The 13,374-nt window shown below is 45.9% G+C and overlaps 1 protein-coding gene across 1 annotated transcript; it reads left to right on the forward strand.

Moving 5' to 3' along the window:
* Positions 1 to 707: 707 nt before the first annotated feature.
* LOC125943324 (uncharacterized) lies at positions 708 to 3,364 on the forward strand. The gene is made up of 2 exons (XM_049662430.1): positions 708 to 896; positions 1,300 to 3,364. The coding sequence occupies exons 1-2, from the start codon at positions 831 to 833 to the stop codon at positions 3,286 to 3,288; spliced, it is 2,055 nt and encodes a 684-aa protein (XP_049518387.1). The 5' UTR covers positions 708 to 830; the 3' UTR covers positions 3,289 to 3,364.
* The last annotated feature ends 10,010 nt before the right edge of the window (positions 3,365 to 13,374 follow it).

Genomic DNA, 13,374 nt, shown 5'->3' on the forward strand with positions numbered 1-13,374 from the left:
AAAAAATAGAGGAGGCGCTGGCTCGAATCATTCTTCTAAGCATGCAGTGAATAGCATTGGAGAGATTGTGTCTCCTTGCTTGACCCCTTTCTTGATAGTTAACTTGCTACTTTTCTTGTGGAGAAGCAAGGTAGCTCTGGAATCTTTGCAGATATTTCCCAATACATTCACGTATGCCGCCTGTACTCCTTGATTGCGCAATGCTTCCATTTCTGCTGGTATCTCTACTGAATCAAATGCTAACACATACTCTAAAACAAAAGTTATTTACAGCGTCTCATTGAAGCCTGTATTGAGACTCGAAGTCATCATTCGTAGGAAATGTGAGCAGCAAATATCCCCAAGAAGCAATTGCCGTTATTTCGCTAAACAATGCTGTCGCCTCACTGTACTCCACAAACTGTGAGAATCTAGGCCTGAGGGCTATTTTTGTTTAGACATATTTCCAACTTTTTTTTAAGATGGTGTTTTGTTTAAATGCTTTCATATTTAAACATTTATCTTTTTTATTTCACTTGACGCTCGTTGAAGGTGAAAAAATATTATTACAAATAAAATATCACGATAATATTGAAGTTTAATATTCTCATTACTTTTATTCTGATTGTTCTACCGCCCACTTCTTGACCAGCCTCCCCTACCCTCTTGGTGGGCATATGCCAATGTCTAAGGTCATCATCATCACTATGCCACTATCTCGCAGGCATGCACTTCCGCGTGGGCACCTGCTTTCAAAAGAAGAAGCTTCGTTCCTTTGCGCAGCTTGCGTCGTTCATCAAAGGATCAACGTCACCGTCAACTCCTCCGTTCCTCGCTCTTCCGAGCCAGACATGTCTTTAGGCGGGCGCAGAAGACTCGGCTCCCACGAGAGGTCATCCGTCGTTTTTAAAACAGAGGTAAGACTAACAACTTATACACCCTTCCCACGCTCAAGTACTGGAATGGCTAGCCGCGGTATCCGAAAACAATTTCATTGCATGACACACGTGTCGTTCGCGATACCACTATGCAAGGGTTGTGCTGATTTGGTCTACCTGGTATCGAAGATCGCGGAAACAATAACATAACGGCAATAATGCAGTCTACAGTGTTAATAATATGTGGCACTATAGGTCCGAATTTTCTATTATGTTCATTGAGACGCGCAAAAAGTCACCAGACATGAATTTTGAAGCATCCGATAGTGTAGTAATGCGTTTCGAGCCCTGGTGTAGCTGACCCCCGTAAGTACCCCAATAGCTGTGCTCGCGCAAAATACGGGCCATACACTTAACTGCACTCTCGTGTTTGTATATGCAGGCTTTCCAGGAGCCCTCGTCGTCCTTGCCGTACCCGCCGACCTTCGAAGCAAGGCAGCAGACCGAGGACCCACTTCTACTGCGACTGCTGCTAACCGTGGTGGTCATCGCCATTCTCATCGCCGCTGTCGCGTTGGTCGCGACCAGAGTGGTACGGACCAAGAACGGCGTTTGCGCCACAATCGCCTGCAGGGAGTTCGCAGAGTTCGCGCGGAGGTCCCTGAACGAGTCAGTGCCACCGTGCGAAAACTTCGGCCGCTTCGTGTGCGGCCAATGGAAGAAGCGCAACAGCGCCAAGGCGTCCACCCTGCACGTGGTCTACGCGACAGCGCTGGAGACGCTCTTCAAAGGCCTCACTTCGGCGTATAATCCCGCGCGGTGGCAGAATATGCGCGAGCAAGTCCGCGCGTTCTTCGGCAGCTGCAACGCCGTGAGTCGAGGCGAGCGAGACGAGATGTACACCGTAAGAGCGTTCCTCGAAGAAGCAGGAGTCATGTGGCCGCTCGTACCGTCCAACCCCGACGTCCTCGACACCTTGCTGTATCTCGACTTGGAGCTCAACTGGCCCTCCATTTTACAGGTTCGCGTAAAGGAAGAGAAGCGCGTCTTCAAAGTCAGCATCAAGCCCGCCATGTCATTCAGAGACCTCGCAAATCTCCGCGGCCGATTGAGCACGAGGGAAGAAAGACGGCACTATTTCGATGTGATCTTCAGACACTACAGTCAAGGCGTTCCGGAAGAACAAGTATACAGTCAAGTCGAGGAAGTAGAAGAACTTATGGCGACGAAGCTAGAAAGCGCGATGCCGGCACACCACGACAACGCATCATTCGAAGAGTTAGACACTGACGAACTGTATAGAGACAGCACAAACTGGACGGAGCGTCTTGCTAAGCGGGTGAGAATACGAAGCAGCGTCAAGTATTACACGTCCAGCAAACCTTTCCTCGTCACGTTCTTAGGGCTTTGGTCGCAACATGGGGATAGCCGGATGCACCTATACGTTTCCTGGTGCGCCGTGCGTTTCATCGCTCCGTTCGCTAACCGAGAGCTACTCAGAAACCACTACGGTCTTGACGCCAACGATTTAATACTCGGACAGACCTGTCTGTTTCTTTCCTACCAGATTTTCGGAGACGCAATTTTCGCGGAGTTCAACGCCGAAGTTTTTACCGCCGAGGTGCGGCAGGACGTGAGGGACCTGGTGCTGGCAGTGAGGAAGACCTTCGCGCGTCGCTTAAGTCAGTCGGCCTTCACGGATTCCACTTCCCTGGTTGCCAAGTGGGGCACATTGGATCGGGTATTCTTTGTCCTGGAGTGCCGAAGACACTACGACCTTGAGCACGCTGCATCGGGCTTGCCCGACATGTCGGACTCGTTCGTGATCAACTGGAGGATCGTGTCCAAGACACTTCGAGCCGTCAGCGCCAGTCTAGGAGCTCTTGGAGAGGACGTGCTTTCAGGCCGTAGCCTGTTCCATCTCGACCGGAACGTCAATGATTTCGTCTTGTCGCCGTTTGCCCTTGTGTTTCCCATGTATGACGTCAAGTTGACGCCCGCGGTCAAGTACGGTGCCCTCGGAGACCAAATTAGCTTGGCTACGGCACAGCTAGCGCTCGACCATATCGCGCAACAGCCCGCCGCGCAGTTCGAACTGAGCCTGTCACACCAGTGCGTCAAGCAGGCGTTAGAGAAGCACGCGGAATTGCCCAACAACACGATTGCGGAGCTGGCGTCCCTGTCAGAGCTGTTGGATGCGTTCGCCAAGTCCGGCGATGATGACCAGCGCCTTTCGGGCCTCGTCGACTACACGGCGCTGCAGACCTTCTTCATCGCCTGGTGCTTAATGCGCTGCAGCGCTACAAGTACCTACCGCGACGAGGATGACCCGTGCTCGCCTGTTCTCCGGCTGTTCCAGGCATTTGCAGACGCCTTTCAATGCTCGCCGGGAACGTACATGAACGCCAGGACGAAGTGCACTGTGTTTTGAGTTGCCCAATGTGACGATTTAGCACACTAAATGAAACTGTTAGGCATACCTATTTTTATGTTTCTGATTAACAACGTGTCCGATGTCCCAAAGCTAGAGCTTCATCGTGTTTTCTTTTTTGTTTTGATTCCTTGGATTGCGCTCTGAAGTCTTGAATTGGTTTGTTTCCTCTACATCAGTAATATATATACTTTTTGAGGAAAACGCTGTTTTATGCATTGAAGCACAAAGTTAACTGGAATGGCCAAGCATTTCGTAGGACACTTTGAAAATTAATATCTCAAAACTGGTTCAGTCCTGGCCTTGCGAACTCAGCAGCTATAATTCGTAGATTGAAAGACGTGCTGTAAAATAATTAGAGTTATTTAGCGCAATTATGTTAATTATTCAATTAGGCGTTTTGATTTCTCGTGGAAGTAATGGCCGCCTAATCGAGTAGTTTAGATAAAGGATTATAATTGTGCTATCTGCCAAAGGCAATTTTAAAAAATTTGGTGCAGCTAAAATGAAACCCTGTATACAACTATACATACATATATACATGCATATATACATATATAGATCTATACATACATATACACTGTAAAGACGAAGTGAACTTGGCCGCGGGTGCTCGCAAGGCGGGCGCTGGAAGGGAAGATGACGAGCAAGACAATAGAACAGCGGGCCCAGGGACGGATGCTGTCTCTGTGTCTCCGTGATTCCTTTACAATGGCGCAGCCGACGAAAGCCCAGTCTTAAGGCGCTCCAGCGTTAAGCACCGCGCTGCAGAGGCCTTGTGTCCTCCTGTATCTCGCCATCCTCGGTCCTTCAGGCGAGGGAATGCCGTCAACGCTTAACGGCCTTAAATGTGTACTCGCGGTTCTTCGGCGTGCCGGGTCCCTCCTGCCCAGGAACGCCGTCCACGCTTCCTCGGTTATGGAGCCGGCCGCCCTACCACCGTCGCAAGCAACCACCGCACCAACAGGGGACGGCGTTGAAGCCGCCTCGGTGGCTCTAAGGCAGGACTCTAGTTGTGATCTCGTCCAAGCCATCGCCAAGCTGACACAACAGCGCAACCGCTGAAGGATGCGAAGGCGTTCGTCATAACCTCGAGCTGTTGTGTCAGCTTGGCGATAGCTTGGACGAGATCACAAGTAGAGTCCTGCCCAGGAACGGGTGCTGTCTCTTACTGATTCCTGTACAATACATACGTGTATATATATATATTCTGAATGGAAGCTGAAATTCGCAGTTCAGTGCTATCGTAAGCTTGCCGTATTGCGCGCACGGTGACTTAGTGTAAATCATATAATCTTTCGAAGCACAGTGCCGGAAGGGTGAAGATTTTAAAGCAGTGTGACTCTTTTAGAATTATGCTGTTTGATTCCCCCCAGAAAATGGTCCTAAATTAAGGCCATCATCTGCATTTAAAATGAACGAAAAGGCCAATAGCTTGAATTACGGAAGTCGTGCGGAAATGGTGGCAAGAAAACAAAGCCGTAGAAAGGTTATCTGCTGCATACAGGTTATTGATGCATTTCCTAGCTCTTCGTGAGAACATAACTGTCAGTTGGAATTATTTATGTAGATGCTACGTGGTATTACTACGTGCAAAAAAATTTTTTTAAAGATAGCAATACTTCTTTTGAAAATACCTTATTCCTAGAAATATGCACCCTGAATATAACAGGGCCGGGCGCCAAGCTCGGGCCGGAGCAATCATAAAAGCCCTTGCTCATGTACCTGGCGTTACATTTGTTGATGCAGCCCAATATTCCCATGGCACACGATTTGTTGCCGTCGCCACACGCGATGGAGTCCTACACCACGCCTCCAGCGTCACTACCCCCCCTGCCGAAACGGCTGAAGAAGTGGACATCGCCCTGGCCACTCTTGATCCCACCTGTCACACCATCGTGTGTTACCCTCGCTGAGCTGTCACTAACTTCAGCAAAGGCCGTATTTCTCCTCAAGCTCTTTGTATCCTCCGCCAGGCACCACACTCTAAAGAAAGCATGATCTCCCTGGCATGGATCCCGGCCCACGCGGGCACTGTGCACCCACACCTCCCCAACCTCAACGAGGTCACCCACTCCATTGCGCGAGGACTAGTAAACCGCGTCGGAGACACTGGAGACGAGTTGGACACCAGGGACAATCTGACTACTTATAACGATCTCGTTAAGGCATTTTACCTTAGTCGCCGAACCTTCCCCCCACCTCACCCCAAGTTCAGCCGGGCGCAGGCTACCACCCTGCGTCTGCTACAAACAAATATGTACCCGTCACCCGCCCGCCTCCACCTTATATTCCCTGAAGTTTACAATACCCCCAACTGCCGGTGCTGTGGCACTCACCCGGCTATGCTTCCGCATATGCTGTGGGAGTGCCCAGCACAGTACACACAAATTAACACCACCACCCTCTCGTCGAGGTTGCGTGAGGCTCTGCGGAGCTCCGCCTTCGACGACCAAACCTGGGCGACCCAGCACGCCCGTGAGGCGGCGGTGAGGCAAGCCCTCGACGTCCCCTCATGGGAGGCTTAGGCCCGGCCATCTTAAAGTGCTGGTTCCGCAATAAAAGTTTATTCCTCCTCCTCCTTCTTTTGAACCAATTGTGTCTTCACCACAGTACTATCACACAGGTGGCAGTGCACGCTTTACAGGAGCACACGGCTGGCAAACGTGCAGCAGGATAACTAAACGCTTTCCAACCAAATAAATTTATTTGGCTGGTAATGTTCATGCTGGGAAAATTATGACGCTTTTTTCAAGTATATATTTCAAGTATCAAGGGCCGTGATGACTGCGGTGATGCTACACAATTTTTACACCACTTTAGCAAATATCTTGCTTCATCCAGAAAATGTAGCATTGCTAATAGCGATGTAAATTTATTTCGGAAGGCAGATAATTATCCAATAAATGTTACCTTACATTTAACGTTATATTTCTAATACCAACGCAACAATTAGCAAAGTAACATTTATCGAAGACGGCAAAATACTGTGTGTCCAAGCTCACGTCAGCCAAGCTGTTTAAAAGGGGGCTCCGAGGTACGACGATGTGGTCAACTGTGTTTTGTTAGCAGTCACACTGCGCACACAGTTAATTTATTTGTTATCATTGATCAGCTAATTAGCTGAAATTGTTCGATTCATTTATACTTGCTTGGATAATTGCGTAAGCTCGAGTGTCAAATTGTAGATCGCATTCGAAAACATCATATTCAACAGTTTTAAACTATATTTTCCCCAGTTATTTCTTCCGCATTTCAAGGTTGTGACGCAAAACGCCAGAAAGAGTATTAATAGTATTATAATCAACCACGCCCAACGGTTGGTGTGATTAACGGCATGAAATCATTGGATTATCAAATGCTGGAACTATTGAATCTCAGTCCAGGCCACCGTGGTCCAAGCCGTCATATTATTGCAGTCTCAGTATATTATCATCAAAAATTTAATCAAACCCCTTACAGGTATAACTGTCAAATTTCATTGTTTAATCACGACTTATATATATTCGTGAAAATGACCTTTGTCGAACGAGCAGAGCCATTTTAATACCAATAAAACACTGTATTGACTTTTTTCTAAAAGCACTTGTCACTTCTGACTTCGTCGATTTCATTTTTATGCTGTTCCTAAATAAGAGCTATAACTATTACTTTTTTCTCGGCAAGAGCAAAACCAGCAGATATTTCATATTTTAAAGAAATAAGGCCACTTTTTTGTGACGTGTACCAAAAATGTGTAGTGTGTAAGTTGCTTATGTGCTCTGAAAGCAGTTACTCAATACTCACTTTTTCCGAATTTTTATGTGTTATGCGCGGCATTTAGTTGTTTTCCCCCGGTATCCTCGGTAAATTATGCGGGGCACGGTGTTCAGATTTATTCGAAGTACGAAGCAGTGTTCTGAGTGATGAGCGATAAATGCTTATTCTTTGTAGGTTCATTACAGCCTTTGTAGAAAGTTATTCATTGAAGCGTTCCAGGGTGTCATACTGCCGCTAATCAAAATGTTTCCCAGACTCCTAAAGCAACAAGACGAGATACAGAACTTGAAATTTCATGAAAATAGGGAGAATATTAAGTGAAAGTTGTGAAAAAAAAATGCATAGTGAAACTTTCCCTTTCCTGATTTAAATGCAAGTGCTGCAGATAATTACTAAACCCTCGTTTTTCCACGTGCTATCATGCATCATACGAGATTCGTAGTTTGTTTCACAGTTGTCCTCGGCGAGCTAAACAAGGCATCTTGATTATACCTGAAGAAAATTAGAGGCATGATATGGTAATGTCTAGGCAACGTTCCAAATGGGTGGGTTAAATGTGTCTTCATGTAAAATAGGTATGAAAGTGATCCATAGCGTTATTAGTCTGTTTTACGAGTGGTGTAAAACATAGACCGCTGCGCTGCGCTGGCATAATTACAACTACAACTGAGGTCAAATTTTGCGAACATAGGGGGAACAATACGGCAAGTTTATGTACGATGGTAAATGTTTGTTGATCAAATACAGCTTTAAAAAATTGTAAGCGAGTATTCGAAAGTATCATGCTGCTGTTATTAGCTAGGTTCCCCAATGTCACAAGAGAACTTGACGTTTCAGATATTTTATACTCTGAAGGAATAGGCAGCACTTTAAGTGCAATATGTCACGTAGTTTAACGTTTCTGGCTTATTTAGAAGCTTTACAAATAATTCTTGAACCCTCTTTTTTTTTTTTTTCATACGATAAGGTGATATAAGAGGTTCACCTGGTGTCATCCCTGAACTAAAGGAGGCACCTTCTTTATGTTTCGTGACTGTAAGGACAAGGTAGTGGGTGACTTGTAGGTAAAGTTCAAAATGGATCAGTAATTGAATAGATCAGTAATTGGGGCTTTCACAATAAATTGCGCATGCAAGCACTATAGAGTGCTATGGGCGTGTCTAACGAGTGGGGCACAATTGAGTTCGCTGCCCTGGCAGAAATACAAAAGCGGTAAAAACTACAAAAATGGTAAATGTTATGGCAAAGTAATGTGTTATGAATTACTGGCGCTTTAAAAATTCCACACAAGAAGTGTTTCAAAGCATTACATGCGGGCAAGCTTTCAAATGGAACAGTCATGTACACGCAATTTTTTAAGTATGCGATATAATTACAGGAAACTAAAACCTTTATTGCAGCTGTTCGAAAGAAAAAGCTTCGCTGGAAATTGGGTTGTAATTCTGCAAGGTCGCATACATCTTCTGTCGAGTTTATTGTGAATATAACAAGTCATTTATGTTGCCTGTACTTAGTTGTGTATAACCTCGACAATATATTACCTAAACTAGTGATACATTTCTGCTGTAGACTTGAACACCAAGTACCATTCTTTGTTTAATTGCTAAAATTGTTTGTAGCAAATGTGCTTGTTTTATGTACGCAGTACTGCTGCTACTGGGCGGGATCAGGGACCTCTGTCAGGCACTTAATTATTGCCTTTTGTCCCTGCATCATCCCGAGATTTTATAAGTGGCAAGAAATAAATGCAAATTCGATTAATTTTTCAAGCCCCCATGGTTCACCATGTGTGAATGATAAATAGGTGTATGTCAGTTAAATATAAAAATAACTGACGCACTCATTTCCAGGCTCTTTCCCTTATTGTAATAGTAATTCACTATGTATCAGGGTCATCTTGATAATAAACGCCAGTTATGCAAAATGAAAAACACAATATTTATTGGAAACAAAAAACAATTCTGTTTATATACTTTATCTTTTGAGGGTCAACTGGCTTCCTTAGCATGTGTTCATAACGCTGTGAGTGGAGGTTGCAAGAAGTCGCCGTTGTGCAGTTGGTGTAACAGTCTAAATGAACTGTGTGGTTGAAAATCCCGCCGACTGTGAGGTAAGGAGTGTTATTCGATTTCTGAATGCCCAAAAGGTGAAACCAGCAGAAATTTACCGGCAACTGAAAGCAGCATATGGTGATAATGTAATGAACAAAGGAAATGTGAGAAAATGGTGTGAAATGTTCTACAATGGACGAACAAATGTGCACGATGAAACTTGACCTGGCTTAATGAACCGATGACAGAAGAGTGTAACATGAGAATTCTGAAGCTCGTGACCAGATACGACAAATGTTAAAATGTAGCAGGTGATTATGTAGAGAAGTGAAGGAAGTTTCATGCATGTAACAGAATTGTTTTGTTTCCAATAAATATTGTTTTTCATTTTCTACAACTAAACGGTCTTTGTTTTCTGGATGACCCCCTCTTATACAGCACGGTTTCTGGCTGGTACGTCAAAATAAATTCGCACTTCTTTAAGCATACACACACACACACATATATATGTACATACAGAGAGAGAGAGGTGCGCCACTGCTTTTCTCTTTTTTTTTTTCGTTTCAGTCGTATTTCTTATCAAGCAAACAGCATGACGCGGCTGTTTGCTCGCAGCAGCAGCCAACAGCTCCACCATCACCTCGTCAGTTTATAGCGGCCACCAAGTTAGCCATTGAGTAGTGTTGACTCCTTGAAAAACCTTTTCAGAGCACGGTTGCTACGTAACCGGGCCCGCCTTCACTTGGCCTTCTCTTTCAAGTTTTGCACCCCAACATTAAATTGTGGAAAAAATAACTCGGGGAATTGTAGCGAGCTGCAAAATTTTGAATATGATGTTTTCGAATGCATTGCACAATTAGGCATTCGAGCTCACGCAATTATGCAAGTAATTATAAGTTTAGGCACTTAATTTTGACTAATTAGCTAGTCAATGATAACAAAAAATTCACCAGTGTGTGCAAGGCAACTGCTCACAAAACACCGTTAGTACCATCGTCCTGTAGCCGTTTTTTTTTTTAAACAGCTTGGCCCGCGTGAGCTGGAACACATGCTATATGTAAAACACGTGCTCATCGCAGCTCACATTGCCTTTTTTTACCTTTTCTATCACGATAACAATTATTCAGTTGTCACCGTCGATGCCACCGCCGTCGTGCTGTGCGGGGCGAGATGCATAGAGAAATGTGCAGCCTGTGCTCCGAGCGTGCTGGAGTTCAGGTGATCTGCTTCACTTTCCAGAGCAGGCATGTGAGGGCGAGCCGAGAAGGCTTTATGTGCGCCCTGTGTTGCAGGCCCCATGATCTGCTGAGTTTCGGAGACATGGCAGCGCGAAACATTCGCTTTGGTCATGGCTTTGGTACAAACACACACGCTCCCAGCTGCGGGCACTCCTCACCACGCCAGCGCTGTGAGGGCGAGTGGTCGCGGTCGTCGAGCGAACTCTATCCTTGTGTGTCCTTGGAGCGCGACATGTGTGTTAGCATAATAAGCGAATGTTTACTCAAATTTATATTGTCTATGAAATTACGAGCATTACTTTGTGAAACGGTCTAATACATTGCTATCGCTGGCAATGCTTCACTCTCCCAGCGAAATCACAAGTTTCTTCAATTAAAAGGAATGACACTGCAAAGGCAACACACTGCACGCCCTCTGTTACCTGTTTCGCATTTTTCAGTGCAGAAAACAAGGTTTTCATTTTTACCTCCCAGCAAATATCCTCCGCTGTGTGTTATCTATTTCGTATTTTCAGATTGGAAAGCAAGACTTTCATGCTTACCTAAAAGCCAGCACCCCTGCCTTTCCTTGGTCTGATAACTTCTGCTTAGAACTGGATGTTGCTGACGGTACAAACGATAGCAGATTAAGGTTAATTACCAATATCTCATGAAGGGCCGTAAACAGCACAAAAATGTGGTTGACAGATTTGCGCAGTCGTGCCTCTTGTTGTTTGGTAAATGTGCATTACAAGAGCATTTGGTAAATGGGCCTTATTTGAAATGGAGAAGCATAAGGTGGCTTACACACTTGGTTACATAACATTGCGACTTCGTTAGATGAAATCAGAGCATTTAAAGGACCAGTAAATACTTTGGAACTTTCAAGGCATTGAAATGAAAAAAAAAAAAGAATACTATATTAAAAGCTTTCCATGTTCCCAGAAACACATGGGCCAACCAGCCATAGGCGACTTCTTACATTCATCAGCTGGAAGCACTGGTGGATCCAGATGGGGGGCCCTGCCACCCCACTGCACACACCAACTGCTACAAGACAAGTGGCACAAAGTGGATTTCTCATGGTTGTGTGAATTATGAAACCTTTATATGTGAAACCTTTTGGTTATGAATCGGAGAACGGATGTACACTCCTTGAAGAAACCAGTGCAGCTGGCATTATCTTGCCAAATGACCTAGCCTACCCAATGAGCGAAATTCTCTAGAGTGAAAGCGCTCCAGTGGTAAGCCCTATTATCAAACCAGGCAAACCCACAAATGCTGTCAGCACTCCGACACCTGTGTCATTAACCTCAACACTTTGTAATCTTCTCGAACAGAAAAGGACAATAGTTTTACTCAAGTCAGACTGGATTCTGACCAGGTCTTGGAACTTATGAGAATCACTTGTTTACTTTCTCAAAGATTCGCAAGTCCACGGGTTCTCCTTTGGCCAGTTCACAGAGCTACAATGTCAGTTTCTTAACTGCACACCCTTGCTGATACGAGCCTCATGACCCGTGTTATTGCTGATTGTGTGGGTTATCCATACTTATCTGTGCATCATAAGAACTATAAATAACCTTGCACTCAGCCGTGCAACGCTTGAAACAGCGAAGCTGGGCGATCCTAGCCCATTTTCCGGAAGTGTGCGTGAACTTCTCATCTTATTACTCATGATGATGATAATTTCTTTTCACGCGTCTCGGACTTACGGTCGTCACTGCGCGTTGCATAGCACAGCTTGCAACACTGACACTGCATTCCAATGCCGACACCGCATTCCAGGAGACCCGCTCCGTGCATGCATCTCTCTATCTCTCGCTCTCATAATGCGCAAAACCTCTTCACCTCGCAGAGCACGAGTGTACGAATGCGCCAGCTGTGAACGAAGACAACGACGCTCGAACGCAATCATATGGTTCACATAAATGTTCTGCAAGCGTGGCTGTATAGCCTAGTGGTTACGACATTCGCTTTGGGACCGGGGGTGCGCGGGTTCGAATCCTGCCTTGTTTTTTTTTAATTTCTTTCTTGGTAGTTTCTTGATACGCACCACAAATTACGGCTGGCTTAAACAGCTTCGCTGTTAAAATGTCCCTTGGCCTTAAACCTGCCTGCAGGCATCTTTGTGCTTGTAAAATGAGCTTGGTATGCTTCTTGGGCCAAAATCTCAGTTTCTTTTGTAGCGTGAGCTACACTGGCCGAGGTTGAGCAGTTTCGCATGGCTCCTGGAGAGCCATGCTGCGCATGCGCGAGGAGCAGCGACGTCACACAGCGCACAGCTGGCGCGCTGGGCGTTTGCCCGGCGTTTTGTGCTGGGCTTTTGCCAGTGTGGTACAGCAATGGAGAAGGAGAGCGAAATTGCTGCTCAGCGGCGCAGAAGAGCGGAGAAGCTTGACTTATCGGATCCCGAAGTAGTTGCCTGGCAATTAACGGTTGAGCGTAGGAAGAACGAACAGAAAAAGGCTGTGGAGACACTGGAGCAAAGGAAGAAACGTCTAGCAAAGCAGCGTCGCCAGAAACCTGAGCGACGTGCCAGACCATCTCAGCAACAGCAACAAGACGCCGTCGATGACGTCAAGGCTCGCCGATTGACTGACTATACAGTGAAACTTGGCGAAAGCGCCAGTGCGACTCGGACCTTCGAGACGGACTTCGTAAACAATCCGTTTGGATATGTGTGCAACGTGTGTGAAAGACTGTGGCACATGAAAGACTTGACGCCGGTAAGTAGTGTCATGCGTGAAACGTTGAGTTTAGCGGTGCCGCCTGAGTGGGGTGAAACCGTGGCGCGGGTTTGTACAACGTGCAAGAACTTTCTCGTTAAGCAGAAGATTCCATTCTTTAGCGTTACCAATGGGTATCGTTACCCGCCCATACCACCAGGTCTATCAGTTTTGAATGATGTGGCCGACTTAGCTCACGCTACGTATATCCTGGCATAGCCGAGCTAAGCCACTGCTAATTTCTTTTTCACTGGTAGCCTGCTGCAGTATCCACTTTTACACAGTGGCAATTAGAAGAGGAGCCACTTGCTTAGCCTACCACAGAACAGA

The sequence above is a fragment of the Dermacentor silvarum genome, chromosome 2 (assembly GCF_013339745.2).
Source record: "Dermacentor silvarum isolate Dsil-2018 chromosome 2, BIME_Dsil_1.4, whole genome shotgun sequence".
NCBI lineage: Eukaryota > Metazoa > Arthropoda > Arachnida > Ixodida > Ixodidae > Dermacentor > Dermacentor silvarum.

Bases quoted from the DNA above. Each gene is read 5' to 3' on its own strand.
- LOC125943324 (XM_049662430.1), top strand. From the start codon at position 831: ATGTCTTTAGGCGGGCGCAGAAGACTCGGCTCCCACGAGAGGTCATCC. The intron at 897-1,299 runs GTAAGACTAACA...TTGTATATGCAG, and splicing joins CCGTCGTTTTTAAAACAGAG to GCTTTCCAGGAGCCCTCGTC.